General features: G+C 43.6%; 1 protein-coding gene across 1 annotated transcript in view; it reads right to left on the bottom strand.

The window, feature by feature from the left end:
- Nucleotides 1–8,865: 8,865 nt before the first annotated feature.
- The window catches only part of BFSP2 (beaded filament structural protein 2), a 60,551-nt gene continuing 41,659 nt past the window's right edge, over nt 8,866–27,757 (bottom strand). Inside the window, exons 4-5 of the mRNA XM_017872393.1 lie at nt 14,502–14,669; nt 8,866–9,090 (exon numbers count right to left, since the gene is read on the bottom strand). Of these exons, the coding sequence (XP_017727882.1) occupies nt 8,866–9,090; nt 14,502–14,669 (393 nt within the window). The remainder of the gene's footprint in view (nt 9,091–14,501; nt 14,670–27,757) is intronic.

Below are 27,757 nucleotides of genomic sequence, written 5' to 3'. Positions count from 1 at the left end.
TATGAGCTTTAAAGTAGGTTTTTGCAATGCTGTGAAGAAAGTCATTGGTAGCTTGATGGGGATGGCATTGAATCTATAAATTACCTTGGGCAGCATGGCCATTTTCGTGATATTGATTCTTCCTATCCGTGAGCATGGAATGTTCTTCAATTTGTTTGTGTCCTCTTTTATTTCGTTGAGCAGTGGTTTGTAGTTCTCCTTGAAGAAGTCCTTCACATCCCTTATAAGTTGTATTCCTAGGTATTTTATTCTCTTTGAAGCAATTGTGAATGGGAGTTCACTCATGATTTGGCTCTCTGTTTGTCTGTTATTGGTGTATAGGAATGCTTGTGATTTTTGCACATTCATTTTGTATCCTGAGACTTTGCTGAAGTTGCTTATCAGCTTAAGGAGATTTTGGGCTGAGATGAGGGGGTCTTCTAAATATACAATCATGTCATCTGCAAACAGGGACAATTTGACTTCCTCTTTTCCTAATTGAATACCGTTTATTTCTTTCTCTTGCCTGACTGCCCTAGCCAGAACTTCCAACCCTATGTTGAATAGGAGTGGTGAGAGAGGGCATCCTTGTCTTGTGCTGGTTTTCAAAGGGAATGCTTCCAGTTTTGGCCCATTCAGTATGATGTTGGCTGTGGGTTTGTCATAAATAGCTCTTATTATTTTGAGATACGTTCCATCAATACCTAGTTTATTGAGAGTTTTTAGCATGAAGGGCTGTTGAATTTTATCAAAGGCCTTTTTTTTCTTTTTTCTTTTGAGGCGGAGTCTCGCTCTGTCGCCCAGGCTGGAGTGCAGTGGCCGGATCTCAGCTCACTGCAAGCTCCACCTCCCGGGTTCACGCCATTCTCCTGCTTCAGCCTCCGGAGTAGCTGGGACTACAGGCGCCTGCCACCTCGCCCGGCTAGTTTTTTGTATTTTTTAGTAGAGACGGGGTTTCACCGTGTTAGCCAGGATGGTCTCGATCTCCTGACTTCGTGATCCGCCCGTCTCGGCCTCCCAAAGTGCTGGGATTACAGGCTTGAGCCACCGCGCCCGGCCTGTCAAAGGCCTTTTCTACATCAATTGAGATAATCATGTGGTTTTTGTCGTTGGTTCTGTTTATGTGATGGATTGCATTTATTGATTGGTGTATGATTTTTTTAAAAAGCTCAGAAAGTGTCTGGGGCTGTTGAAACAGATGCTTGGTCACTTGCCTTGATTTGCATGGAGCTGAAACAGGAACGAGAATTCAGTCCAGAGACAGGGTTCAGAGCTGTCAGAAGAACTGAAGTAATTTGAGGTGGGTCCTGAAGCTAGATGAGAGAGAGTCTATGAGACCTTGGAGAGAAAATCACCATGAGGGAGAGAAGAGAACAGCAGAGAGTCTGACTGAGCAGGTGGGGGCTGATTGTTAGGCCATGCTAGCCTCTTTGATTCAGCTCACTCCTCCCAGGGCTCATGTGGTTAGGGGATTAAGGAAAGGAGAGGGGTATGGAAGAAAACAAACGGCCTGTGTCAGGGCAGGCTCAAGATCCTGGTAGAGGAAACTCCCTCCAAAAGACCTAGTTATGAGAAGCAGTGTAGTGCAGTAGAAGGATTACTTGGGCCAAATAGGAGGCCAACATTCCAACTGTTGGAAAGTAGCCACTCTGTTTCTAGGTGGGACACTCACCTGCCAGGAATTTCTGATGTATTTGGTGAGGTAAATTTGTGAGAAAGCAGGACTTCTCGAGCAAATACAACCTCGATTGTTTTCACAAACTGGTCAAATCCATTGTAGATCCCACCCACCTCTACTCAACTTTAATCTGTGCTGTCCAATGTGGTAGCCACCGGCCACATGTGGCTATTGAGCTCTTGAAATATGACTAGTGTGACTGAAGAGCTGAATTTTAAATGTTATTTAATTTTAATTAATTACAAATTTAATTTAAAAATTTAAGCTGTGTAAAATATTTGCCCTGTAAAACTTATAAGAAAATTTGAAAAGGGATTTTTTTATGTTGATAAATTTAGAGTTGATTCTTAATATATGTAATACCTCCTTGAACATGATGTTAATAAATACTGAATGAGATGGAAGAGTTAATGAATTTACTTAACTTGGACAGGTGGGATTTGAAACTGATGTACTTTTGCTTCAAAGTCACATGAACTCTTCCGAAAAAGATGAACCATTTATGTCAAGGTGGATGTGAAGATCAAAGGAAAACAAATTTTGTGATCTTAAATTCAGTTATTGGAAAACTTTTAAGTGTGTTTGGAACAGCTTGGGTAAGTCAATCTACTTTTTCAACTATAAATTTTATGAAATCTAAATATAGCTCAAGTATTTCTGATGAAGATTTAATATCTGAATTGAGATGGGCTATCAAGGTAAAACATAAGCCAGATTTCAAACTTAGTACCAAAATATAAAATCTCATTAATAATTTAAAATATGATTACATTATGAAATAATAGTTTTGGACCTAACAAGATAATTAAGATATATTAAAATTAATTTTACCGTTTATTTTTCCCTGTTTAAAATATGGCTATTAGAAAAATTAACATTACATCTATAGCTTGCATTCTGTTTCTATTGGACAGTGCTAATCTAGATTATTTAAGGGCAGGTTCACATTTTGTACATCTTCATATTCTTGGCCCCTAACATGGCACTGACATATAACAGGGGCTGCATAAATATTTATTGAGGAAGAGGATTTCGTTTTGGAGGGAGCTTTCCACTAAAGCTTTTCCACTAAAGCTTTCCACTAAAGCATGATTGTTGCTCTGGTGAACTGCTAAGACTGAATTCCCAAAATAATGTGTAAACCCACTATTTCACTTCCTCAGGACAATTTATCACCCTACATGTTTCTCTTGCTTCTTTTCTCTTGGTTGCTGGTACTAAACAATGAGGGGCTGAACCTACCACTAGTCTATTGATTTCCTGTCCCCTCTCCTTTTGTTTTCTTCTCAAAGCAACCACAACACCATTAATTATCATTCAGGAAGTTAGTGACAACTTGTCTTAATCATCTTGTCAGGTTTGCCTTTGTCTTTTTAGTTTAAAGTTGTGAACCCCATTTATACATTTTTCCTGTCTAGGATATCGATAAGAACTTTAGAGGCAGATAAAAACAAAACAAAAACAAAGTAGCCATGACTTGTCCAAAGAAATTTAGTAGTTTGTTGCTCATCCATTTTGTAAGCCCTTTCTTTAGGCTGCAACGTGGTTTTTTGTCCAGTCCCAGAATTACACTGAAAACTGGACTCCCTGTGGTGCAAATTACCTTCCACGCTCAGGAAGAGCAGGAGAAAATGGAATATTTCCTCTTGGGCATGATAGTGAACATTCTGTCGACTCTGCAGCACCGCATGTCTATGCTGGAATCTATTCCTGTTCCTGCTCAACTTTTTGTTCAAAATAACCCGTCGATATGATCCAGTCAAACCAGTTACTTCAGCTGGGAAAACAGTTTGCTTTATTTCTTCACTAAACCAGCAGACTGATTTCTCAAACACAGTGGTGCTTTTGTGTCAGGGGACTGAGTTTCCAATCAAGAATGGGTAAAGACACAGCCTGGGTCATCCTTTCCCCTTCTTGTGTATTGGGGTGTCCCAACTGGAAGTGCTAGGCAAACCTTTATGAATTGCTTGAGCTCAGATAACTATGTGGGGAATACAAAGTATGGAGTGCTTCTGCCTGACATTATTAGAGCTGTCAGATCATGTTTTAGCATAAATATGTCTCATGCAACATGTGGGACATACTTATACTAAAGACTTATTCATTTTTTTATCCGAAATTTAAATTAAACTGGGCATTCTATATTTTTATTTGCTAAGTCTGGCAATCCCAGATAAGATTCTAGATTTGTCTCCAAAGAAACAACCCATCCTTTTCTCAAAACAAGCAAGACAATGTAAGGGTTTATCAAATAATATCTATGGGGTGTGTGGAGACAATCAGAGACAGGCATGGTGCTTGATGGTTCTTGCTAAATCATCTTGCTGAAAACCAAGTGAGGTCAGACTCAGATGTCTATTTTCATACCTTTGATGACAAAATTAATCTATGAAGGGGCTGTGAAAACTGTGACGTGCTGCTCTGTCTGCTTTGCTTTACTTATCCTTTGCGTTGTTGATCCTCCAGGGAGCACACCTGCACTCACCAAGGCTGTAAACCCATGAGGGCAGAAACTGGGTCTTTTTATTGGTATCCTCAAAACGCATCACAATGTCTGGGCACCAGTACATGCTAAGAAGTGTTACAGATGATCATGAAGGTAAGATTTAAGGATCTTGATATAAAAGAATGTTGAATCTGAAAGCCAATGGATACTCTAGCAATCCCGTTGGGAGTTAACACAGCCCTCCAGAAGCTAGGCCAGAGGCCAGTGGAGTTGCCTGGTGTGGAAATAGAGCTCGGTTGTGTTTCAGGAGGTGTCTATTGGGAGCCCTGCTGTGGTCTGCTCCAGAACAAATGCTCTGTCCTTGACACCAATACAAGCAGCAGCCTCCCCTGCCACCTGTCAGTGAACCACTGCCAAAGCATAATTGTACCGGGATGTTGTGAGAGGAAGCCTGATTTAAACAAGGCCCTGGCAGAGTTGGGGGGCCAGCAGTGCCTTCTCATACCTGTTAATGAAGCCTCATTAGAAACAGCAGGAGCCTGTGCTGGGCACTGGAAGCACCAGTCTGCCATGGCTCTCCCTGCCAAAGGGTGATTAACTGAATGATTTACGGCAGCTGCTCTTTGAGATGACGGTGTGGAGGAGACCGAGCGTGTGCAACCCTGCACAGCGTGCTGTCTGGTGGAAACTCAGGAGTATGCGCAGATTCCTTCTCCTCTCTTTCCAGCGGCCAAAACGACTTCCAGGTTCTAAAAACTGCACGGCCATTCAGTCATAGAACTACCTCCTTTTGATAACTGACCTTTTGGGGACTCTCACCTTTGAAGCCTCCAGCTACGTTAAGGTTAGGAATTTAGGTCTTGCCTGAGGGGCCAAAAATTAATAGTAACAAGAAAGAAAGCAAAGAAACAGACTTCAGGGTCTTGTTTCCAACATACTTGCATCCAACATAGCAAGGCCAGCCACACACTGTTTTCTGGCAGGACTCTTGTATCCAGGTGGTTCAATTATGGGCAGCCCCATAGTGTGCAGCTATGGAGGAGATGGATACTTTGCTAAAATGTAGTTTTAGGGCGTCTTGCCTATTTCCATGTCTCGAACAACAAACTAACCTATGTCAAGGTGGTATGCACGTTGTAAATAGCTGTTCTGCTCATGTGATCTTTAATACAATTCCTTTGCTCCTGTAGGCCAAAAAGGAAAACCAGTTGTAGCAATTCCAACAAGGATACCACATATCTTGCCTTTTTTTTTTTCTTTTTTTGAGACAGTCTTGCCCTGTTGCCTAGGTTGGAGTGCAGTGGCGCAATCTCGGCTCACTGCAACCTCCGCCTCCAGGGTTCAAGCAATTCTCCTGCTTCAGCTTCCCCAGTAGCTGGGACTACAGGTGCCCGCCACCCAAGCCTGGCTAATTTCCATATTTTCAGTAGAGACAGGGTTTCACCATATTGGCCAGGCTGGTCTCGAACTCCTGACCTTGTGATCTGCCCACCTTGGCCTCCCAAAGTGCTGGGATTACAGGTATAAGCCACTGCGCCCAGCCACCTTGCTTCTCTTATAAGCAATCCTTAAGGATAAATAAATGTTCTTTTGTTTGTGTGGGCCTTGGCTATTCGGACCCTCAGGTATGGGGGTTTTCAAATGTACCCATGTTGGATACATCCCCGTCTGGATTAGCAGCTCAGAAACACAAAGACTCAGCTTGGATATTTTGGTCCGTAATTCTGTGTGACAGGTAGACCGACAGAAGTTTGAGAGAAGAATGATGAAATTAAGGTTGGGTTTTTTTTTTTTTTTTTTTTTTTGGTTGGTTGGTTTTTTTTTTTTTTTCCTTTCAGTTTTAGAGACACTGAGAACCTGTGGTAGGACACAGGTGGTGGTTTCAGTTTTAATCAGAAGGCAAGAGAGTCTTGCCTGGGTAGGTGGCAGATGCATGAACTATATTTGGCGGGCTTAGGCCCTGAGAGAACTGGGGAAAGGACCCTGGAAGAAAATTCTGAGGCTGTAAGTGGGGTAAGCAACCACAGTGTAATTAATCCCCCACTTAGATTGAATGGGTTTAGATTGGGCTGAGACTGAAGTTCCCTTTTAACTGATTGAGAGGTGCTCTGCCAATAGCAAGTGAAATGTGTGTGTCTGCACATGAATATGCATGCAGAGTATATTAAAGAGGTCTGAATGCTCCATGATGCCTGTAATTATGAAACATGCAATAAAGCACCACATTAATCCTCTCTCGAGCAAGAGCGCTGTTTTTTGTCCCAGACTGCGGCAATCCTGCATGCCATGAGCACTGCTTTTGCCTCCGCAGCACTTTTATGTTGACAAACCCAAGAGCAGGTGACCCTAGGGAGGCAGATGGCGTCACACTCAAGGGAATCCTTCCAGAAGCCTTCAAGCATAGCTCTGCGAGCAAAGGCCATGCAGGTAAAATGATATTCATCTGGAACCTATAGTGAGTTGAACAAGGTGGGCAAACTGGACGCTGCGCACAAAGCATTTATTTGAAGGAGGACAAGGGAGGTTGCTCAAGCTACAGACTACTCAGATTAAAGCAGAAGGACCCTCTCCACTTCCAGGAAGCTTTTCAGCTCAAGCTGAATTAACCAGGGAATCCAGCAGGGACTGGAACTCAGGAGAAAGCTCCTCAAGCAACTTCACGGGTCAGCCGGTGAGGAAGGGTGTTTTCTTCATGAAAAGAGGAAGTTTCTCCATCAGCTGAAAGGAAACACATAGGAGTCAGAAGCAATGGGTGAGGAAAATGGGTCATTCTATCACAATAGGATTACGAGAAAGGGGGCTGTCTCATGAAAGAATCTGGCCTTCGGAACAAGATAGTTTTGGATTTTAAATCATTACTCCGTGGTTATTTGCTGTGAGACCTTGGGCCATGACTTAAGCTCTCTGAGGCTTTGTTTCCTGTCTGTAAAACAGGGATCACAATGTTGTTTTGGCAGGGTTTGGGGGATAAACGAAAATAATCAAGAGTCAGGTCTGCGCTGGCACTCACAAAATGAATGTAGCACATAGATTCTTACGAAGTAACTCAGCCTAACTCACTGCTCTTGGTGTTTGTTTAAACCGACTTTGTGTGTTTATTCAGATGCTCACAGGCATCTGAAAAAAAATTAGGAACATCTGGCTTTTATAATCAACAAAAATCAATTCAATAAAAGACAGTTGGAGAGGAGCTGGATGACATATTTTCCATTTGAAAGCAGGGCGTGGTTAGGTCGCTTCCTTGAGTCTCTCCCTCCTGCTGAATAAAGAGAGGTTACACTGTTGGAGAGAGCAGGAGACCTGGGCTCCCTTCCCAGTGCTGTCTCCGCCTCCTGTGTGATCATGTGCAAATCTTTTTCCGTTCTGGGTCTTTGTGTTCTCTCTTGAATCGGGAGGGATTGAATGATACGATCACTAAGCTGTCTCTATTCCTTACTCAACGTATGTCAGAGAAGGGGCCTTGGAGGGAAATAAGAAGGCAGAGAACTATGATACAAAATCAGGGCCTGGGTTTCTGGAAAGAGTTGGCAAGGAAACTAAGGCCCAAGGCTGATGTATATGCCTCCAGAATCCTTATCTATTAAAAAAAGAGTGAGTGCAAGTGTGTGTGTGTAATTATGGCAGACTAACTCAACTGCTATTCCCAACCCCTTGCCTGCCTCCACTGTGGAGTCTGGAAAAGCTACAGAGTTGCTTTCTCAGCCTCCCTTGCAGATGGATATGGCCAGTATAAGCAGGTTCTGGTCTATGAGATATAAGGGACAGTCCACTGCAAGCCTCAAAATGTCTTTCCTTCACTGATTAAAGGAGAGGGCCACTCAAGAAAAAGCTTTTTTTTTTTGCTGCTGCCTCTTCTCTCCCACTTCTGGCCATGAATGAGGATGTGATATTTGGATCTGTGGCTGGCATGCCGTAACAAAGATAAAAAGCCAATGTTATCATGGTATGTTAGAAAGATGAACAAAGCTTGAGTCCTTACTGAAATCTTTGAACAGCCTAGATCACCTATTTCTGGGACTCTTAAATAAATGGTTTACACATCTTTGCTACTCAGAGTGTGGTCTGTGGAGCAGCAGTATAGTCACCCCCTGGGAGCTTGTTAGAAAGGAAGACTCTCAGACCCCACCGCAGATGTACTGAAGCAGAATCTGCATTTTAAAAAGATGCCCAGGCGGGGTGCCACGGCTCACACCTGTAATCCCAGCTATTCTGGAGGCTTAGGTGAGAGGATCACTTGAGCCCAGGGGTTTGAGTTGAGACCAGCCTGGGCAACACAGCGAGACGAGACCCCGTATCCCCCCGCCCCAAAAAAGAAAGATGCCCAGAGTTTGGAGTGTACATTAGTTTCAGGAGCATTGGTTTATAGCCTCATTAATTAGGTTCTATTACAGACAACTGAAACATTCCTAACAGCTATTATGTACATCCTAGGTATACACATGTGTGTGAATGTATGTGTGTATATATACACGCATACGTGTGTATATATACATACCTAAATATGCATACAACATACATATGTATGTGTGTATACATACATAAATATGCATACATATAGAAAATGTATTAGTATGTGAATATATATTATATATATTATTTGTATGTGGATAGGAAAGGGACACAGCTAGGCTGTGGGAATGGGTGCCTATGTGAGAGGAAGTCTGGGGTGATTTCTTTTTAAATACTTCCACAGTGTTTGGAAAATAATTATTTTTAAAGCCATGAATATGCATCCCTTGGATAACTGACGCGGAAGCGAGGCTTACCCGCTTTCCTCCCTGTCCAGCAGGGCGTGGTAGGACGCCACGTCCTTCTGCAGCTGGCACTTGCGGGCCAGTAGATGCGCGCGCTCCTGTTGCTGCTGCTCCGCCTCCGCGCGGATCTCGCTGAGCTCCGCCTCCAGCCGGCCGACCACAGCGCCCAGGTTCTGGAGCTCCATGTCATGCCAGTGCTTGGCATCGTGCAAGGTGTTCTCCAGGCCTCGTTTCTACAAAAGAGCGAACCTGGTCCAAACCCGAGGACGACAGGCCGGGCCCTTGAAGAGAGAGGTGTGCAGAGCAGTGGCAGGGGCTGGTGGTAGCCTGGACTATTCCCCCCGTGGCAGGGACCTTGCCAGTTATGGAGACTGACGGGGGTTATTATTCTTAGTGACTCCGTGGGAAAAATAAGGAATCCCACTCAGGTCAGACTGTAGATTAGTCTGATTGAATGATCTTTTGATGGGAGAGAGGGTGAGGGAGACGAAAAAGAGAAGGAGAGAGGGAGGGAGAAAAGAAAGGGGGTGTGAGAAGAGAGGAGTGGAGCAAGAGGGAGAGGGATTGAGAAAGACAAATGAGAGGCAGCTTGCAGGTGTTTCTTCAAAGAAATCTTGTTCTCCGGGGCTTTTTCTTCTGATTTTTTCACTCCTTGGAGGACCCCTTCTCCCTCTGCTGCGGAAACCCCATCCATCACCATTTGGCTAGAATCTCCTCCAGCATTCTTTCCCAGATCACTGTCGTTAGAACAATGTCTCTGGCCTTTATATACTCAGCATTTTCCCCTTTGGTGTTTTAGTAGCACATTTTTCCCTATCCCTTTTCCTCTGCCGTCCCCTCACTGTGGGCTCCCCAGTGCCCACCCTGAGCCTGCTTTTTTTCCGAGCAGTGCATCCTGGGTCTGTGTTGGTCTCCATCATACTCATGATTTGAACAGTCGTCTCCAGGTCACGTCCTGCGTTGGTAATTCCACCACCAATCTTTCCTTCAGTAGCTATGGACCTGCCACTGAACTTCTTACTGGAAATATGTACTCAGACCTCACATCAAGGTGTCCACAATGAAGCCACTGGCTACCTCCTGAACCTGCTGGCTCCTCCTAGCCTAAGCTTCAACTGGTGAACCCACGTGAGCTAGAAACTGGGGAAAGATGTGTTCCTGCTTTCCTTCGTTTTCTTCTTCCAAATGCAACCATCACGGCTTCCTGTATATTATGAGTCCTGCTTCTTGTACCTCTTGAGAAGTTTTCACATTATGCAGCCACCATGGCCTGGGATTGGAAGCTTGTCACCTCTCACCTGTGGTACCCTCAGTGGCCTCATCTCCCCACCTCTAGTTCCTCCTCTTCCTGAGTTCCACACACAAATAGCCACAGCGCTCTGTCGAAAGCCTACACCTGGGCCTGTATCTCCTCTGCTTAAACTCCACTGATGGCTCCCCAGGGCCCCTAATACGGCGCACACAGCTGGCCCAGTATCTTTCCATCTTTATCCCCACCCTATGGCAGCATCAACACTTCCAGTCTTGGAGTTTATTTGGTCTGTGTTGTTTCCTCCACCTGCACCATGCTCCTCCATTCCTTCCAGCATCCTCACCTCACTCACTCCTACTCATCCCCAAGTCCAAGCTCAGAGGTAGCCTGTCCCAGGAAGCCGTCTTTGAAACTCCTCTGCCGCTACCATCACCAAGCTGGGTTAGGAGACCCTCTGTATTTCCATGGCTCCCCAAGCTCATGCATGCTCTTAAACTTATCACAGTGGGCTAAGCTTGCTTATGGGCACATCTCTTCCACCAGATAGTGAGACTTGGAAGGAACCAAGTCTCTGTAGTCCCAGCACACCTGGAAGGAACCAAGTCTCTGTAGTCCCAGCACACAAGTCAGGGCCTGGCACAGAATAGGTTCTTGGTATGTGTAAGTTGCCCTGGATGATAGCACTTGTATTATGGTTACACTTATTGCGATACTTGTGTCTCCCCCATTAGACTGGAAACTTCTTTCTTCTCATCTTCCCATACACCATGTCCTGAAGACTACAGAGCTGATCAATAAAGCCCTTTAAAAAACTATGCCTGTGTTTAACATTTTCTAATAGTTTCATTTATGGTTCACCTATCCTTTAGCATCTGGCTTTTTAATATAAGACACACACAAAAATCTTTCTAAATTGGATTGAATTAAATTTTGATGAAACAAGATTCTGTGCCCTGCCCTCCAGGAGGAGATTTTTTACACCCTTATGACCACTGTGGATGAAATAGAAAATTCTTTGTCATGACACCATCTTAAATCATGACTGCTGTTAGCAGGTATCACCACATTACCTTATTTAAATCTTCTTAATTCCACAGGGTATGAGAATGTTGAGTCAGATTCTCATCTATCTGAGGCATATTTGTAAGAGGCAAAATGTGATCACTAGAGAATAAATCTAGATCAGTGTCTGGTCTAGGGTTATTATTAACTAATAGAATCTGAAAATCTATAGCAGTGAGGATGCAGAAATGGCCACCTTGACTTTGAGCATCATTTGTTCCAACCTCCCTGGGTTTTCTTTCTTTGTTTATACATGAAAGTACTTAATTTGTGACTAGTTATTGTTGACATTGGATTTGTAACATCTGTGATTTGGGAACATGCTTCACAGAATCATGGTTGGATCGTCTGTCTATAGTTTTTCTCCATCTTCTAGATGAGTTCTTCATGTGGCCTGAGGTTTTTCCTTGGTGACTTAGGACCCACTGCCAACAGGGCATTCACTGGAACCCCAGCCAAAGGTTATATGTGTCTTCCATCTTAACCTTAAAGTCCAAATCCAGCTTCCCTACCTAAGTCCCTGACATTCTGGCAGAAAGAGAGAATGCCTCATTCTCCCAGAGATGCTTGAGCTTGAGTGACTATGACCAGGCTACTGTTACAGGCAGTACGCTGGCTCGGCCAGCCACACAGACAGCACCAGCAAACAAACTGAGGTCACCGAAGCACGCTTATTCTGCAGGTCTCTGGAGATTTGAAGGGACTTTCTAGAATTGCAAAACCCTCCAGAAAGTAAAATAGTGACCTTCTGTGACTTCTGGCCTTGAATTCCATTCCTGATTTGAGTTGATTGGACACAGAGTTCAGCAGGTCTCAAGCACCATTATTCGTGCCTAGCTTCCAATGCAAATAGCGCCTTATTGGCAAAGGGGGCCGAAAGTCTTGCCAGCTTGGCCGTCTGAAGCTTATATAAGCTGTGGGGGCCTTTTGTGTGCACAGATCGCTCTGACTGAGAATAACAGGAATGGCTGGATGAACTTCCTGTATCTGAAAACTGTATGAGAGTTTGTTACCTATTTTGTCCCAGTCTGTGCTCCTCACCTTGGCTGCAAGGCCCGGTGACCAGAACAGTAATCTACCAGAACCAGCAGGGAACAGTGGCAGCCTGTTCTGGACCATGGGCATGGAAAGAATGCCACTACTCTGAAGCTTTCTGGTTGAGAGTGTAAATTCTTTTTCCATTTTTTCCCAATAGTTAGGACCATGGGTTTAAGTGAGGTGACCAGGTGGCTGGTGATGCCAACTTGGAGTTACTATACTAGTAGTTAGTATAGCAATTTTATACGATAATTAATAATAGATGGCATTTATTGACTGCTCACTAAGTGCCAGCACTGTGCTGAGGGCTTGCCATACATTATCAAATTAATCATCTCAATGACATTATGAGGTAAATTCTATTACGATCCTAACGTGGCTCACACTTGCATTGGCAGCTGCAACAATTGTCTCCACTCCACAATCGCTTTCTCAATGTGACCTTGCCATTGTCTCATCAAGAGGTTGAGTTTATTTCTCTCCCTGTTGAGTCTAGGATAGTCTGGTGACTGCCTTGACCACTAGAATGTGGTGTAAGTGATTTGCAGAGACTTTCAAGCCCAGATGTTAAGAGGCCTGGTAGCTTCTGTGCTCACTCAGGTGCTATATCAGAAGTTTGACTATGTCAGGCTGTCATGGTATGAGGAGGTCTAAACCGGCTACATGGAGCGGTCACAGGGAGACAGAAAGGAGATGCACAATGGAGTCACCAGACAAGCTAAGTGAAGAAGTCATTTCTGGGTGTCCAGCCCCAGCAGAGGCCACATGATACAGAGAAGAGTTATCCCTGCTGAACTCTGCCTAAATCACAGAATGAGAGAAGAAGTGATTCACTGTTGTTTTAAGCTACTGAGACAGTAAAAGATATGACAGTCAAAATAGATCCTCACTTTACAAGTGACAAAATGAAAGCCCTGCTCAGTCACACAGCTAGTGAGTGAGTAGAGCACCCACCACGAAGTCTATCCCCTGACTCCCTGGCTCCCACAGCAGGGGTGCTGTCTCCCACCTGCCACGCCCTCACATTTATATCAGCTCCTCCACTGAAGCCACATTAACTCCTTGGAGGCAGGGACCATATCTAATTAGTTTTATGTTCCCAAAGCACTTGGCACAGTTCCAGGAACTAGCAAGTTCTCAAAGTAATGCTAAAAGTCAGAAGAGCGTGCTCATGTGCATCCACACCTTGGATCTTCCTAGAAACACTGAGAAGTGGGCTGGACTGTGACTATCATACCCATTTTGCAGAAGAGTAAACTGTGGTTCAGGGATTTGCCTATTTACCCAAGGGATAAATGGAGGAGCTGAGCCCTTCTGACTCTATTACTCTTGATTTTCCTCCCTTCAGATCCCCAGATCTTTTTCTCCTACATGCTTACACTGACCTGCATCCTATCATGTGCCTCATTGACTCCAGGCCATCTCAGCTGCACAAGGATTACATGGGCTAACCTTTGATTTGCACCAACAAAGCTGTAGTTAGAATAGTGCAAATGACCTCCTGGAGGGGACATCTAAGAAGAGCTGTGTTTAACACCCAAGTAGAACTTCAGTCCATCCCAGAGATCAGAGGGTGGATTGCTTCATTATTAATACATTTTATTGATTATTTTAATAATTATTTTAATCCATAATAATTAATAATGAAAGAGATGTACTTGCAAATCACAGTGAGTCTGAGAGCTTACTAGATGTCTCAGGTTGGGTTCTGCAGAAGCAGAGCCTGAGTTAGGGATCCTGGAACTGGCAAATCATTAAGGAGTACTCTCAGGAAAAGGGGGAGTGAGGAAAGCAGGACAGGGCAGAGGAAGGCACTAAGTGAGGATGTGGTCCCCGGAATCTGGCTACAGTTTGGTCCTATGGAGAGCTCTACAGAATGGAGCTAGTTCCATGTTGAAGCAAGAGGGCTGGGCTTTTAAAACCCCCTCTCAGTCACTAGCTGAGGGCTAGGGGGGCAGGGCCTAACTTCCTGGGCCAGGTGTCCTCAGTGTGGGTAAAGGCAGGTCTCTGGAGCAGTGGGGCAGCTGAAAAGGGGTGGCTGTGGATATTAACAGCCAACATTTACAGCAGCAGCCTGGTAAGAGAGATTTCAGTGGGGGCACTACAGTGTCTATTGCACGTGCTGTGATTCAGTATCTGATGATCCTTGGGAGTCAGAAGACATTTCAGGCCTCAAAACTCATATGCTGTGAGATGAGAATCCCCTGGAAACTGTGGTCCATAATACTGGAATTTGACAGTAGAGAGTTAAAATTAGCACAGGGATGCCAGGTCTTTCCTTGGCTCACTTACCAGGGCACGTAAGGATTCTGTCTCAGCCTGGAGGCTCTGGACTTGGCACGAAGTGTTGTGTAACTCCACCCTGAGGGCAGCTGCCAGCTTCTCTTCCTGGGTCTGGGACATGTGGGCCACCTCCGCCTGTTGCTGTGGAGAGTCAGGTCTCAGTATGAGCAGGGAAGATCAGGAGCTGAGCCCGTCCTTCCTTCCCAGCCTTTCTAATCACCACTCCATTGCCTCAAACCAGAGGCAACACAGCTGTCACATGGAAACATCTTTTTTTTTTTTTTTTTTTCAGATGAAGTCTCGCTCTGTAGCCCAGGCTGGAGTGCAGTGGTGCAATCTCAGCTCACTGCAACTTCCTTCTCCTGGGTTCAAGCAATTCTCCAGCCTCGAGTAGCTGGGATTACAGGTGCCTGCCACCATGCCTGGCTAATTTTTTTTTTTTTAGTAGAGACAGGTTTCACCATGTTGACCAGGGTGGTCCTGAACTCCTGACCTCAGGTAATCCGCCTGCCTAGGCCTCCCGAAGTGCTAGGATCACAGGCATCAGCCACTGCGCCTAGCTGGAAACATATTTTTTTTAAACAGGTCCCTTCACCAACTTGTATACAAAAATGTATTTATTTTGAACTTATGATGCGTGCAAATGAAATACCATTCAAAAGATTTCCTACAGACTATATAGAAAGTCTCCTTTTCTCCCATGTCCTAATTACCCAGTTCTCTTGTTTCTAGTTTCTTAGTCCTCTTTCCAGAAATAGTTTATATGTTTATAAATATGTATTATCCCCTCTTGCTTTGATACTTAATATATCTTAGAAATTATTCTATATCAGTATATATTAGGTTGGTGCAAAAGTGATTGCAGTTTTTGCCACTACTTTCAATGGCTGAGACGGCAATGAATTTTGCACCAACCTAATAGAAATCGAGTACATTCTTTTTAGCGGCTGCACAGTGTTGTCTTGTTTGGAAGGGCTGCAATTTATTTAGAAGTCTCTGCTGGTGGACACTCAGATTGTTTCTAGTCTTTCTTTCCCTATTACAAACAATGGTGCAAAGAAACAGCTTAGATCCCTTATTTTTCATACAAGAGCTTGTCTTTGAGAAAGTAGTTCTTGTAGTAGAACTGCTGATTAGAGAGGGTATATATTTTTAATTTTGGTGAATAGTGGCAAATTTCCCTTTGGAAAACTTGAAATCTGTTTCAGCATTGTAAGACAGGGCCAGTTGTCCCATACCGCCCTCAAACAAGGAGTTATCCAACTTGATCTCTGTCAATCTGACAGTCCCTGTTTCCTTGTAAAAACCATATGTCTAGCCACAACTGTGAAACTGTGACCCAGACATAGGGAAGCTCTGTGTTTTTTTTTTTTTTTTTTTTTTTTTTGAGACGGAGTCTCACTCTTTAGCCCGGGCTGGAGTGGGGCAGTGGCCGGATCTCCAGCTCACTGCAAGCTCCGCTCCGGGTTTATGCCATTCTCCTGCCTCAGCCTCTGGAGTAGCCTGGGACTACAGGCGCCCGCCACTCACGGCTAGTTTTTTTGTATTTTTAAGTAGAGACCGGGGTTTTCACCATGTTTGCCAGGAGGTCTTGATCTCCTGACTCGTGATCCGCCCGTTCGGCCTCGCCAAAGTGGCTGGATTTAAGCAGGACTTGAGGCCACCGCCGCGCCCGGCCCAGCTCTGTGTTTTTAACCTTCTCCCCAGAGCAAGATGGATAGAGTCAGATCCCTTCCTATATATTCAGGGGAGCAGGTCATCGTTACTTCTCTTTTCTGGGGAAAAGATGAAAAATAGGAGATCATCCCCAGTTTCTTTGATGCAGTCTGATGGAACGCCTCCTAGCCAAGAATGTAGGAGGGAAAAAACTCCACTTTCCTAGGTTACGGTTTTCTGGAATTACCATTTTTACCACATATGAATATTTATTTACAGAATAATCCAAAGATAATCCAATCTAATGAACTGGCTAGAAACCGCAAGTCAAGGTGGGGTACAGTAGCTCACGCCTGTAATCCCAGCACTTTGGGAGGCCGAGGTGGGTGGATCACCTGAGGTCAGGAGTTCGAGACCAGTCTGACCAATATGGTGAAAACCCATCCCTACTAAAAATACAAAAATCAGCTGGGTGTGGTAGCGTGAGCCTGTAGTCCCAGCTACTCGGGAGGCTGAGACAGAGAATTCTTGAACCCAGGAGGCAGAGGTTGCAGTGAGCCGAGATGGCACCACTGCACTCCAGCCTGGGTGACTATGAAATTCTGTCTCAAAAAAAAAAAACAAAAACAAAAAACCCAAGTCAAGAGGCTTATAGCTCAGTAGTAGCACCTCCAATTCTTACTCTTTGAAGTCTTTACAGAGCCCATAGAGTGACTATTATAGGCTTTGAAGCAGCTGAAGGAGAACAGAAGCCTTGGACCCAGCTCTGACTGGTTAGCCAACAGCTTGTGGCCCTAGGCCATCATTCAGCCTCTCAGAGTCTCAGTTTCTGCCCATGGAACGCAGACCACAATGAATGGAGAATCGTACTCATAATCATATAATGACTCTGTCCTGTGGTCACTATGAGGCTTCCAGCAGATTAAGCATGCTGAAGCCTTTAGAACCTTAAAAGCATGAAAACACTGGCTGTATATATTTTCCAAATGTAAAAAGTAATAGTAGCCAACAAACAACTTTTATTATTTAATAGTTAAATAACAAAATGGTAATAGTTAAATGCTACTATGAAGAGTTAAATATTTAGTAACAGTTAAATAGTAATAAATACTACTAATAATAACGAATATGTATTAGGCACTTACTCTGTGCCAAGCACCATGTTAAAAGTTTTAATCAATTATCTAATTTAATCTTTACAACCCTATGAAGCAGATGTCATTATTATCCTCATAGGAAACTGAGGCACAGGGAGATTGAGTTGTTTGCTGAAGATTATATGGCCAATGAGAGACAGAAACAGGATTCAAGCCCAGCAGCAGACCCAGAGATGTGCTCTCAACCAGTATTTAATGCTCTCATCTCCACCAATCTACCAATTTAAGATCCCTAAAATTGGAGGTATCTTCCCCAAACTCAGGTGGATCATTCCGAAGTATATTCCTTATCTTCCAAATTCTTAACATCAGTACCCCAGTTTTTCTCCTCTGTTTGGGGTTGGGGTCCTGGTCACATGGGCTGTGTAGGTGGGAGGGAGGTAGGAGGTGGGGCATCCTGGAAGGCAAATGGAGTCAGACAATGTAGCTATAGAGGGTGGCGGGGAGCAGTAGTGAGCTAGAACTGGCTCCTAACAGCCCACAGGAGCTGATTTTTAAATTTCCAGGAATGTTGTAAGCTGACTGCTAAACACAGCCATCATTAGAAATTAAATTATATTGTTACTGGCCGGGCGCGGTGGCTCACGCCTGTAATCCTAGCACTTTGGGAGGCTGAGGCAGGCGGATCACGAGGTTGGGAGATTGAGACCATCCTGGCTAACATCGTGAAACCCCGTCTCTACTAAAAATACAAAAAATTAGCCGGGTGTGGTGGCGGGCACCTGTGGTCCCAGCTGGTCGGGAGGCTGAGGCAGGAGAATGGCGTGAACCCAGGAGGCGGAGGTTGCGGTGAGCCGAGATCGCGCCACTGCACTCCAGCCTGGGCGACAGAGCGAGACTCCGTCTCGGGGGAAAAAAAATTATATTATTACTGGTAACTGTAACATAGGTAGCTAATAGGTAGCCAGTCAGACATGAACAGGGCAGGAGAGGCACCCTCGCAACCAACTAAGAATGTCAGGCGACCAGCAGGTGATGGTCAGGTGGTTGTTAACTGTCTCTCCAAAATAGTAACTTGTCACAGCTGGCAGGGAAAAGCAGTCTCCCTAAAGATAGAAAAAAACCTGAAACTGGTGATCAGCAACTTCCTGATAAGATCTCAGGAGCTGGGCAAGTGAGCTCAAGCATGCACAGTAAGAGGCAAAATGGCAGAGTTAAACTGGTATGTGACCGTCCTAGGGGCATTCAGCTGGTAAGAGAAGAATGCCTCAAATGAGCATGTGTACAACTCCAGTAAACACACTGCGCATGCTCCCCTCCAAAGTGCTAGCAGGCCATCGCACATGCGGACACCCCGCCCCAAGGGAGGAATCAGGGGAGAAGGGACCCAAGATCCCAGAAGCATGCCAACGTATAAATCCCCAAGTCAAAAGGTCAAACCGCACATTTGTCATTCAAGTTGCCTGCTGGGCCCTCTTCCAAGTCTATTTCCTTCCTTTGGTTTCTGCTCTAGAGTTTTTTGTTTTGTTTTGTTTTGTTTTGAGATGAAGTCTTGCTCTTGTCCCACAGGCTGGAGTGGGATGGCTGATCTCAGCTCACTGCAACCTCCGCCTCCCAGGTTTAAGCGATTCTCCTGCCTCAGCCTCCTGAGTAGCTGAGATTACAGGCGCCTGCCACCGCACCTGGCTGATTTTTGTATTTTTAGTAGAGAAGGGGTTTCTCCATGTTGGCCAGGCTGGTCTCGAACTCCTTAACTCAGGTAATCCTCCGGCTTCAGCTTCCCAAAGTGCTGAGATTACAGGTGTGAGCCACCGTGCCCAGTCTCTGCTCTAGAGTTTTTAAATAAACTTTCACACCTGTTCTGAAACTTGCCTCAGTCTCTTCTTCTGCTTCATGTCCCTCAGTCAAATTCTTTCTTCTGAGGAGGCAAGAATTGAGGTTGCTGCAGACGCCCTACAGATTTCCCACCGGTAACAAATAAGTGAGTGACTTTTTGCTTAATCGGAAATTAGTAATCAAGCATTTTTTGTAGTCTGATTTTGTGATAGTATTGATGATAGAATTATAAAAAAAGGTTGGTGAATTTTCCAAGAAATAGCAAGTCATGCTGAAGTTATAGGTGTAATTGAAATAGTAAAGTATTTTGTCTTAAAATTTGTGTTACTTCTAAAATTATATATAAAAAAATCAACGGAAATTGTTACATTACCCGTAAGTAGTACTGTGAATTTGATTGGCACATATATACATACACATATATTTCACCCAGAAAGCAGCTGTGAAACATTTACCATCACTCCATGGGGAAGAGCCAGGGAAGGAATGGAGGCAAGTTTCAAAGCCTTGGTGGGCAGGTCTGGTGTAAAGCTGCTGGCCAAGGCTATAGCCACAGTCCCTCACATGATTTGTCCCCTCTCAATCCAGTGAATGGCTTCCGTGATACTTACTGGTCTCTTGGCTGAAACACTATGTCTTAGTTTCATTAGCAAAAATACTGTATTTAAGTGTTTCTCAAATGTTCTTGGACCACCGAACGACATGGTTTTTCACACTATCTTAATACTCATTCATGCTATTTTTATTTAAGCCAATTCACTGTTTCTTTACAAATAAATGTGTTTAAAATGGAAATGGTAGGTTAGTTATCTGTAAAATGTAGGTTAGTTTAAAATGGAAACTGTAGTTTAAATGAGCATCAGCATCACCTGAGGATCTTGTGAAAATGCGGGCTGTGATGCAGGGGATCCTGAGTACGGCTCAGAAATCTGCACTCCCAGGTGATGCCTGGTCCATGGAAGCAAAATTCTAGATCTCTACAGAAACCAGTGAAACAGTATCCCTTGCAGTGCATAGAGGATAACTAAAAAATTAATAAAATTATAACAAACCACTGTTATTAAATTCCAGCTACTATTGACTGCCAAGCTGCTAAGTCCTGAGTCCTGTTTTCTCTTTGTGGAAAGGGGAGATAAATAAGTACAACAGAGGTGTTAAAGACCTTCCAGCACCAAACAAAGGCTTTCTTCTAGTTTAAGACTGAAAGAGCAAAAGAATGTAATTTGATCACTACAAGTTTTAATGTCACTGTGTTCCTTCTCAAATCATCTTACCGCAAGAGATACTTCCCACTTAATTGCTTTAACACACCTAGAGTAACCACTACTAAAAGTAATTCACCTAAAAGTATTACACATTTTCATCCAATGGCTTTTTAGATTTATGCTTTCTGGTTATTATAATTCTATTTCTGTTTCCATTTCAACCTTGTGCCTCCAGATTTCTTCTCATAGACCAAACAGTAGGTGTGTCATCTAGCTCCTGAGGATAGGAAGGTAGGGCTGTGTTTTGTTGCCCAGTGTAGTTGTTAGGGTGTGTGATGAAATTCAAATATGTTGATCCCCAGGCTTTGAAACTGCACAGGACCTGAGCTGCCCATGTTTGCACTCCAGCTGCGTAGGAGTGCAATTAGGGGCAGGACAGCATGTCCACATTTTGAAACCTAATAAAGATTTTCAAATTTCAAAAATTTCAAATTAAATTAGCATGTTTTTGCACATGAAAGATGTAAGAAGAGAAAGGCAATGTGTTTTGAGTAAGTAATAATTAACTATTTGAGGGTCTGTCTCTTGAAGATAGAAATGAGGACTGGGAAAGATGAAAAGAAACCATCTCCAAGTCCAAGCCTGACCCACTTTGCTGATTAGGATGGCCGTTCCTAAAAACACCCTTGGCAATGACCCAGAACTGAGAGAAATGCTACCTTGCAATGTGAGGGGAAGGTGAGTGTTTAGGGGGAGAGAGAGTGAGGAGAGAGAATGATGATACTTCCTGGTCTTTGAAATTGCAAGTGCATTCTCAGCAGATCACAGATCCAGATGAGCCGTCTGCTTCGTGTGTCTTCTGCCTTTCACTGAGCAGTTGCTGTGCAGGTTTGAGCAAGTCACTCGAGCACTCTGGTTTTTGCAACTGGTGATCAATTGCTTTATATGAGCATTGTTCTACTGCAGAATGCAGCTACCTGCCTTAGCTCTTAAGCACTTTTCAGATTTCATGAGATCATGCTAATCTCATCGTGCTGTTCATGGAGAAAGGTCAACAATGGTCCCGTGGGAATACAGAGGTTCCCTATCTTGTTTCATAGAATAATCCTGCAAGGAGGGCACAGACCCTTGGTTTGAAAAGCTCCCAACAGAAGTCTGGCATAACTTTTAACCCCTCAGGACAAAGGCCTCTCCAACCTCACATTCCACAAGATGTCACTTATTTATTCTTGAAAAAGAAATCAGCTGGGCATGGTGGCTCACATCTGCAATCCCAGCACTTTGGGAGGCCAAAGCAGAAGGATCGCTTGAGGCCAGTAGTTCAAGACCAGCCTGGGCAACATAGTGAAACCCTGTTTCTGCAAAAAAATCTTTTTTAAAAACCAAATTAAGGTCTCCCCATTCATGTGGTCTGTCCAGTTCAAACTGGCAGTTAAGAGTGAGGATTCTGGAGTCAGATGTGTAATTTGAATCCCGGTGTTGCCACTTTCTAAGTGTGTAATTTTGGGCAAATTACCTAACCTCTCTGTGCTTCAGTTTTCTCCTCTATAAAATGCTAAAATCACAATACCTCTCTCATGTTGGGAAGATTAAATGAGAACATACTTGTCAGGTGCTTAGAACCCTTGGTAGGTGCTCCATAAAAGCTTGGCTGCCTCTGCTTTTGTGGAAAATTTCATCCTGCCTTGTAAAAGAGTAGCCTTTCTACCCATTTCTTGCCCCCCACAGGTACACCAGCCAACATCCACACTGGACTGTGGGTTCCTTGTTTACAGGAACAACTTCTTACTCACCCCTTTTCCCCTTTTGGAGACCGAACATAGCTTTTTACACCTAGAACGTGCTCAATAATATTGAAGGTCTACAACATAGGCTGGAGTACAGTGGTGCAATCATAGCTCACTGTAACCTCGACCTCCTAGGCTCAGGTGATCCTCCCATGTCAGCTTCCCAAGTAGTTCCCATGGGACTACAGGCACATGTCACCACACGTGGCTAATTTTTGTATTTTTGTGAAGACAGGGTTTTGTCATGTTGTTTAGGCTGATCTTGAACTCCTAGGCTCAAGCGATCTGCCCACCTTGACCTCCCAAAGTGCTGGGAATATAGGCATGAGCCACTGCTCCTGTATAACCCCTTGTGGCCAGTAGCTACCATACTGGATTGCTGTGTGGATCATAGAATATGCCCATCATGGCGCTATTTCAGTTAGATGGCTCTGCGTTAGACGATCTTGAATGTTTCTTTTGGCCCTAAGACTAGCAACAACCAGAAACCTCACAATTCATTTCAATCTATTCACTTCTCTTCATTCTTAATAGTTTGCACAATCTATCATCCTGACTGTTGAAGGCATGATGGTTACAGCTCAGATAAAGTTCCTGACCGCAGATGCCTCAAACTGACCTGAGGCAAGTGCAGACCTACTGTCATAGAAGATAGCATGGGAGCAATCCATTTGTTCCTGGCCCTGGGGACTGTTAAGACAGACTGAGTTCTCTCACATCCGGGCAACCACCAGCTTGTGCTGGTGATTGATTAAGCCTTTGGATAGGGTATACATCATCCAGTGGCCGCAGGCAAGGGATGGAGAAAGGAGGCCTCTGGGAATGAGCGTATGGAGTCAGCTTTGGGCAAATAGAAATTGAATGGAAGGAGCATCTCAGGAAGAAGGCTAAGAAGGCAAAACAGAGCTTGCATTGCAGGAGGCAGACTTCAGACCAGGCTTAGGGTGAGGGAACAAAGACGTCTCAGTGCCCCGGCTGAGAAATTGGACAAGAAAGATGGGACCTGTGCTCCCCTAGAGGAGGTGGACTGAGGGCAGAGCTGTTTGCCTGGCAGAGGAGGTGAGATGGCGGGGGTGTGGGGAGAGGCACAGTTTTAGTTCTCTGCTCAACACTCAGGGGCCTGGTGTGGTAGGCAGAATTCTAAGATGGCCTCCACGATCTCTGCTTTCTGGTGTTATGCCCAATGATTAAATTATGTTAGATGACAAGGATGAAGGGATTTTGACACGTAATTATGGTTCCAAATCAGTTAAATTTGAGCTAATCAAAAAAGGAGTGTCTGAGTGAGCCAGTCTTAATCAGATTAAAGGCTTAAAATGGTAATGCTTTTCTTTTGGCCCGGAAGGAGCAAACAGCCATGTTGTAAATGGCCTCTGAGGAGGACTGGCCTCTAGGAGTTGAGGACCTCAATCTGACATCTGCAAGGGATTGAATTGTGCCAAGAACCCGAATAAACTCTGAAGATGGGAACACAGCCCTGGTGGGTACCTTGACTGCAGCTTTGTGAGACCTTGTGGTGATGCAGTGTAAACAAACCTATTGCACTGCCAGTCATATAAAAGTCTAGCACATACAATTATGTGCAGTGCATCACACTTGGCAATAATAGCAAATTTTACTGGTTTATGTATTGACTGTATCTATACTTTTTATCATTAGTATACTCCTACTTATTAAAAAATTAAAGTAGTTAACTGTAAAACAGCCTCAGGCAGCTCCTTCAGGAGGAATTCCAGAAGAAGGCGTTGTTGTTACAGGAGCTGAAAGCTCCATGCATGTTACTGCCCCTGAAGACCTTTCAGCGAGACAAGATGTGGAGGTGGAAGATAGTGATATTGACGATCCTGACCCTGTGTAGGTCTACGCTAATGTGTATATATGTGTCTCAGTTTTTAACAAAAAAAAGTTTAAAAGGTTAAAAAAAACCCTCTTAAAAATAGAAAACAAGCTTATAGAATAAGGATAAAAGAAAAAATATTTTTGTATAGCTGTATGACATGCTTGCATTTTAAGCCAAGTGTTATTATAATAGAGTCAAAAAACTGGAGTTGGGGGCTCTGTGCCCCTTCTCACATATATTGCCTTAAGCATCTCTTCCATTTGACTGCTCCTGAACTGTATCCTTTATAATAAGCTGGCAAAAATATGTAAAGTGTTTCCCTGAGTTCTGGGCACTGTTCTAGCAAACTATCTACTTATCCCTCTGCAGAGGAGGTCGTGGGAACCCCTAATTTATAGCAGTTCATCAGTAGTATGGGAAGGCCAGATTTGTCATCTGAAGTAAGGGCCATCTTATGGGACTGAGCCCTTACCCTGTGGGATCTGATGCTAACTCCAGGCAGGTAGTGTCAGGATTGAATTGAATTATAGGACACCCAGTTGGTGTTTGGAGAGCTGCTTGGTGTGGAACAAACCTACGTATTTGGTGTCAGAAGCATTTTGTGAGAGTATAGGGGACAAAAAGGATTTTTTAAAAAAGAGATGGGGTCTCACCATATTGCCCAGGCTGAAGTACAGTGGCTATTCATAGGCATGATCATAGTGTACTTCTCCTTTGAACTCCTGGCCTCAAGCAATCCTCCTGCCTCAGCCTCTAGAATAGCTAGGACTACAGGCACAGTGCCCAACTAACAAAAAAAGTTGTTTTATTTTACATGACTAATTAGGAGGTCTGGAGTGTGGTATGGCATGCTGTCTGAGGTTCCTGAAGCATCCCTGAATACCCTGCATTAGGTAACCACAGCAAATAGACAAAGAAGAGCCAGACTTTGAGACCCTCCAGAAATTCTCTGGACCAATCTCATTCTGTCATCACTGAATCATCATACAACTTCAGAAGCTCCAAAAACTGGACCATGAGGTTCCTGACATTCATAACACCATGGCTGGAAAGAATATGATTACTGCACTGGCCTTAGCCAGAACCCCTTAATAAGTTTTTTTATGTCTCTATTTTATTAAGCTTTTAATGACTGAAAAAATAAACAGAATTGGCAGATAAGTTCTAGCAGATGCTGATGGTACCGTCTTTATCCCTTAGGCTTTCACAGTTTAGTGCTCTCCTGTTCTCCCTGCCAGATTTTGCATTTTTTTCCCTGAGAGTTTCTCTGAAGCCTTTGGAAGACCACTCTGATAGCAGATGGCAGAAGACTGTTGGGAGATGGTATTAACATCTCAGCTCCCTCGCCTTTCCCCTCTCCTGTATTCTATACCATTTCTCACAATTCTTCTTGGTTTACACGTCAGCATCCCACAGTGGTAACTGGTTTGATTATGCATTCTTTGTTGGTTCCCTTCTTTGCTTCTCCTCTACTGGTATTTTGTTGGTTTTTAACTCTCCAACTTCCAAGTAAACTACCTTAACTCCAATATTTGTTTCGGGATCTGCTTCTGAAGGAACCTAAACTAAGATATAAATTAATCATGTTAATTAATTTTCAGCCTCTCTGGTCTAATGAAATGCATGCCTGCATTTTCTTTACAAAAGCTTTTGAAAGCTGTGTGTGTTAAGCCATTTCACATTTATGCTTTGCCGCCAAGAAACCAACAAGAGATGCTCAGGATGGGCAAATGTCAGTCCCCGAGGGCACAACTGCAACTGACAAAACTATTTATTGGAGGAATTCTGGCTGTCAGTTCAGATCTCTGCTGATGATCAGAGGAATTCACTCATTCTACAAATATTTTCTGAGCTCTGCCTCTCTACAAGAGGCCCAGGCAGCATTGGCCAAGCTAAAACAAATACTGTCTGTTTTCTCTGAGACGTAGCTTTCAGATTACTCTATTAAAAAAAAACACTAATGAATCTGTTCGGAATTAATGTTTGAGTTACTGTTGGGCTAGTGATGATTCTCCAAGGGGTGAGGAGGAGATAATAATGACCTTTTTTTTTTTCTTTTTCAAACTATGAAGGATTTATTTCTGATAATTATAATGGTCTGTCCTTTCCCAAAGAAACAGTCACCACAGTGTGGTGCACATCCCAGGAGGACTGGCACAGAAGCAAAGTTTGCAAACTGCTAAGTCTCTGAGGTTTAGCTTTGGGAGCAGAGCCAGGGGAGAAACGATGCAGCCCAACGCAGAGAAAAGGTCCCTGGACCAAGAACAGTAGAGCTGAACTATGGAGCTCTCAACCAGCTGTGTGATCTCGGGAAGTCACCTGCACTCTCTTGGTCGCAGTTTCCTCACCCCTAAAATTAGGGAATGGGATCAGATGGTCTCTAGGACCATTAATCGTCTGTTATCAGTCATGAGTCTGTTAAAAAAGGCAATGGACCAAAGTCAAATCTATGGCTTCACTGTACCTCTGTGTTGCTCCACTTCTCATCAGGTTGGGTGGGGTGAGGGGAAGTCGTTTTTTGAATAACTAGGCACTATTTGCCCTAAATAGTGTTTGTAGTGACCTGGCTCAAGGATTGGTGGTTAGAAAGAAAGGAAGCTATTGAGACGGGGTAGGAGTTGGAGAAATGGGTGAGTGAAAGGATGTTTTCCAGGCTGGAGAACATTTGGGGGTTCCAGAATTGATGAAGACCCTGCTGGAAAGGTTCCTGTTGATACTTGGGGGATAGAGGGAGTATGGTGGGAGAAAGGACAGAAAAGGCTCTCCTATTTTTCTTTTCATAGTTTTTTATAATTCTTATGGTTCTCAAATCTGGCTGCATATTAGAATCATTCAGAGGGCTTTAAAAATCACAAAGTCCCTCTCCTCCTTCTGATTTAATTGGTCTGGGATGGCAAGTTTTGAAAATGCTCTGAAATAATTCTGCTGCATAGCCAGGATCAAGAACTACTAAATGGTAACCAAGAGCTCAGAAATAGCCTTTGCCTTCACTCAGACATCTACCTTATTTTCTCTACTTTTTCACATTTTCCTTCCTCTTCACTTTTCATCCTGTCTCAAGATTACAAAGTCAGAAACAGGTGGGAGACGGAGAAGGGAAGAACAAACCGTATGCATCCTATTTTCTGGTTAATTTCTGTATTATTTATGAGGTTTAATAAAAGTTGTTTTCTTCCATGAATATAATGTATACTATTTAGCAAAACTTGAGAAATACTCAAAACAAAAAAGAAAACATCTCAAAGTGTCAGACTGATCCATCACTCAGAGGCAGCTACTGCTAATCCCATTTTAGTCTTTTCTTTCTAAAATTTTTTTCTCAATGCCTAGTTTCTTTGTTTGAATGCTTTACCCTACTGTATATACCAGGAAGTGGCAAACTGCAGCCCACAGGCCAAATCCATCTCACCTCTTATTTTTGTAAATAAAGTTTTATTGGAACATAGTTATGCTCATTTGCTACCTATTGGGTACAGCTGCTTTCACACTGCAGTGGCAGAGCTGAGGAGTTGCAACAGAGATCATCTGACCCATGAAGCCCGAAATATTTACTGTCTGGTCCTTCACAGAAAATATTTTTTGGCTTCTGGCATATACCATTCTGTACTCTCATTTTCTCCTCATTTTACCTTATATTATGAGCATGTTCCTATTTTATAAATGCTTCATAAGCATTAATTCTAATAACTGTCTGATATTTTACGGCACACAGGTAGGTTGTAGCTTACACTTTCTTTTACTAGTACATGTGTATGTTTTTTCACTCATAATGCTTTAGTGAGTATATCTGGACATAGATGATTTGTTTTTTCAATTATTCCTTTTTTTTTTTTTTTTTTTTTTT

The sequence above is a fragment of the Rhinopithecus bieti genome, unplaced genomic scaffold (assembly GCF_001698545.2).
Source record: "Rhinopithecus bieti isolate Rb0 unplaced genomic scaffold, ASM169854v2 scaffold_7308, whole genome shotgun sequence".
Classification (NCBI taxonomy): Eukaryota; Metazoa; Chordata; class Mammalia; order Primates; family Cercopithecidae; genus Rhinopithecus; species Rhinopithecus bieti.
Note: the sequence above shows the minus strand (reverse complement) of the source record. Positions and strands in the feature narration are given on the sequence as shown.